Source organism: Camelina sativa, chromosome 2 (genome assembly GCF_000633955.1).
Source record: "Camelina sativa cultivar DH55 chromosome 2, Cs, whole genome shotgun sequence".
In the NCBI taxonomy this organism is placed as follows: Eukaryota; Viridiplantae; Streptophyta; class Magnoliopsida; order Brassicales; family Brassicaceae; genus Camelina; species Camelina sativa.
Genome location: NC_025686.1, coordinates 7,169,735 through 7,172,556, shown reverse-complemented (window position 1 = coordinate 7,172,556; position 2,822 = coordinate 7,169,735). Strand labels below are relative to the sequence as shown.

Here is a 2,822-nt window from a genome sequence, read left to right as displayed (position 1 = left end):
TTGTGTATGTGCTATTAGATATTGTAAAAGTGTGAATAAGTGATATATTCTCTAATAAATATCATTGGCATGAGCCACATTCCATTTATTATACCGTTTTTACTATTTTCAGCCCATTTATTATATTGTGCATATACTTTCAGTGTGTACACTGTTTTCAGCCCATTTATTATATCGTTTATACTATTTTCAGCCCATTTGCGGCTAACAAACGTGTTAATCGTAGAGTAGTCTGTCACACTCTAACGACACAACCTGTTACTGTTAAACGAAAAAAAAAAAACCTAAAGCAAGTGTGTTGCTGGCTATTATCATCCATCATCAAGACACCTTCAATCTCATATCTATATGCTTTATTGAAAAAACTAAAGAAGTGAGGATGGACGACGAGCAGGGGAGACCCAATCAATCAACCACTACCAAGGTAAAATAACTACACTACTCTACTACACATTACTCTGTGGTTTTTTTATCTGTCACCACTTGTGGATTTCAGTGTTCTAAAACTATGTTCCTCGTCTAATATGGTTTCAAGTAATTCCGTTTCGAATATAAAAATCTTGTGAACTATATACTTGGGTAGGTGGATTAAGACCTTATTAGTGAATCATTTGATGTAGACTTAATAGGTACAAAACTTTTTTTTTGGATGTGCCAGATCTTGGCTGATTGATTAAGTTAATTATATGTAATCAACATTAATGTTGGATTAGTTTCACAAATGCCCTTTTTGACTGAGATTCAAAATTTCTTGTGCAGACAAGATCTGGTACTCGTGAGGGGTTGATAGATACGTTTGCTGTACAGTGTGGATGGTGCTTCAAATGGAGAAAAATATATACTCGGGAAGTTTTTGAGGAGATTAGAATGAGAGTAAAAGAAGAAGAGTTTGTGTGCAATACGATTGAAGGTGTGTCATGTCTTGATGATGCAGAGCTAGAATATGACTCCACTAGAATATGGGTCGTGGACAAGCCTGGCGTGGCAAAGACACCAACAGGGTTCGAAAGGGAGATAGTTTTGAGGAAGGACAACTCGAGAGTGGATGTGTTCTACGTCACTCCAACAGGGAAGAAGATGAGGACTCTCAATGAACTTGCAGCCTTCATCGATGCAAATCCAGATTTCAACCGCTTGAAGAGTTTACTTTCACAGCCCCAAAAATAATGGAAGAAACTATACCGGGTGGTAAACGTAAGAGGATCTCCAAGCCATCCAAGGAACATGAGTAATTTGAGCTACCAAGCTTTTCCGAGTCTCCAAACTTTATTAGCCTTTGGACTTCTTAATTTGATATGCTTTTTAAACCTCTCTCTGACTCTGGCTGGATCTTTATTTTTCTTGTGAAAGTTGACATTTCTCCTCTTTTCATTATGTCATACCTACATGAATCACTCTTACAATACAACAATCAACTAAAAGACGATGAGGAGAAAAAGAATTATAAAAAAATCCCTCAGTATGTACAAATATGACAAAATGTTTTAATAGCATAGAGACTGGTTGGGCGGATCCAAGCATCATAGTCTAGCTCTGTATAGTCAAGCAGCGTGTAAGTACAGTCCATAGGTAAGTGGACAGATCTAGAAGTGAAGGATTTTTTTTTTGTCTAATGATCTTAGTAGGAGAACACAAACAATGGTAACTGTCATAGCTTCCGAAGGTACAATCATTGATCTTATTGCCATATTGTGTGGCAAAACTGACGGTTTTTATAACAACAAAATTATGGGAAAGATTCTGTATTCTCAAGATGGCACTGAAGCCATGAATTCTAAAGGACTCAAAGAAAGAAAGTGGTTTGTAAATCTAACACAAGTCCTTGATCCACGTCATCTTCAAGCAGTTTGAGCAAGAGGTTCATCAGATGCTTCAAGCCTTCAAAAAACAAAATATACACCACATTCATAAGTTACTGATCTTACTACAATGATTAGTCGTACTGGACATATACGGGTCACAGTTACATTTACCTTTCGATTCCTTCTCCAACCTCGACTCTCAGAAAATTGGAAACCTTCACAGGTGAACCCACCTCCTTGGACAAATTATCCACCAGTGTCTGTGGAATAGGACTCAAAAGCTCCATTAAACAAGCGATGACAAGCAATGCAGAGATAATCATACGGCAAAACTTGGTGTTATAAGCTAAATCTACATACCTTAATGTTTATAGCATCGTTCACAATAAACTTTTGCTCCATTAGAGCAACTTCTTCAAAATATTTACGGAGACGCCCTTCCACAATCTTCTCTATAGCCATCTGAGACTTGCCTGTACTTTCTGCCTGTCATATACCACAAATTTTGATAAGCAAACTTTTCCCCACTCGGGTTGTGTCTGTTTACAATTTACAGCTCAGTTTCATAAACAATGAGGTGACGCTGACCTGAGACTTCAGAATCTCGCGTTCATTTGCTATTGCTTCTGAAGAAACTAGGTCTTTGCTTAAAAACAAAGGCTTTGCTGCTACAACATGCATAGCCAGTTCTGAGCCTACACGCTGAACGGCCTCTAGTTGAGTGTTTTCACCTTCTACTTCGAGAGATACAATCCCAGCTATACGACCCAACCCTATATTCTCATATAAAAAATAGTCAGAAAGGCGCATAAATTATACCACAAAAATGAGATTAGAGACAAAAGGAACAACTAGAATATATGATTATGCATGTAAAAAGTCAAATTAAATATCATTGTAAAAGCTTAATTCTAAATTTTAATTTTAAAGTTTGTATGATGTGTATATCTTATATTGTTTTTTATTTTCTGTTTTAAACCGTTTATCTTCATTGTCTACTTTAGAAACACAAAAAAACAC

At 36.6% G+C, this 2,822-nt stretch overlaps 2 protein-coding genes across 2 annotated transcripts; one reads left to right on the top strand and one right to left on the bottom strand.

Annotated features, from left to right (window-relative positions):
* Positions 324 to 1,379, top strand: LOC104719291 (methyl-CpG-binding domain-containing protein 1-like). The gene is made up of 2 exons (XM_010437178.1): positions 324 to 424; positions 760 to 1,379. The coding sequence occupies exons 1-2, from the start codon at positions 380 to 382 to the stop codon at positions 1,165 to 1,167; spliced, it is 453 nt and encodes a 150-aa protein (XP_010435480.1). The 5' UTR covers positions 324 to 379; the 3' UTR covers positions 1,168 to 1,379.
* On the bottom strand, positions 1,626 to 2,504 carry LOC104719281 (elongation factor Ts, mitochondrial-like). The gene is made up of 4 exons (XM_010437167.2): positions 2,391 to 2,504; positions 2,163 to 2,288; positions 1,974 to 2,062; positions 1,626 to 1,878 (listed from the first exon to the last, which is right to left on the bottom strand). The coding sequence occupies exons 1-4, from the start codon at positions 2,481 to 2,483 to the stop codon at positions 1,839 to 1,841; spliced, it is 348 nt and encodes a 115-aa protein (XP_010435469.1). The 5' UTR covers positions 2,484 to 2,504; the 3' UTR covers positions 1,626 to 1,838.

Bases quoted from the DNA above. Each gene is read 5' to 3' on its own strand.
- LOC104719291 (XM_010437178.1), top strand. From the start codon at position 380: ATGGACGACGAGCAGGGGAGACCCAATCAATCAACCACTACCAAG. The intron at 425-759 runs GTAAAATAACTA...TTTCTTGTGCAG, and splicing joins ATCAATCAACCACTACCAAG to ACAAGATCTGGTACTCGTGA.
- LOC104719281 (XM_010437167.2), bottom strand. From the start codon at position 2,483: ATGCATGTTGTAGCAGCAAAGCCTTTGTTTTTAAGCAAAGACCTAGTT. The intron at 2,289-2,390 runs GTCAGCGTCACC...GGTATATGACAG, and splicing joins GCGAGATTCTGAAGTCTCAG to GCAGAAAGTACAGGCAAGTC. The intron at 1,879-1,973 runs GTAAATGTAACT...TGTTTTTTGAAG, and splicing joins GTTGGAGAAGGAATCGAAAG to GCTTGAAGCATCTGATGAAC.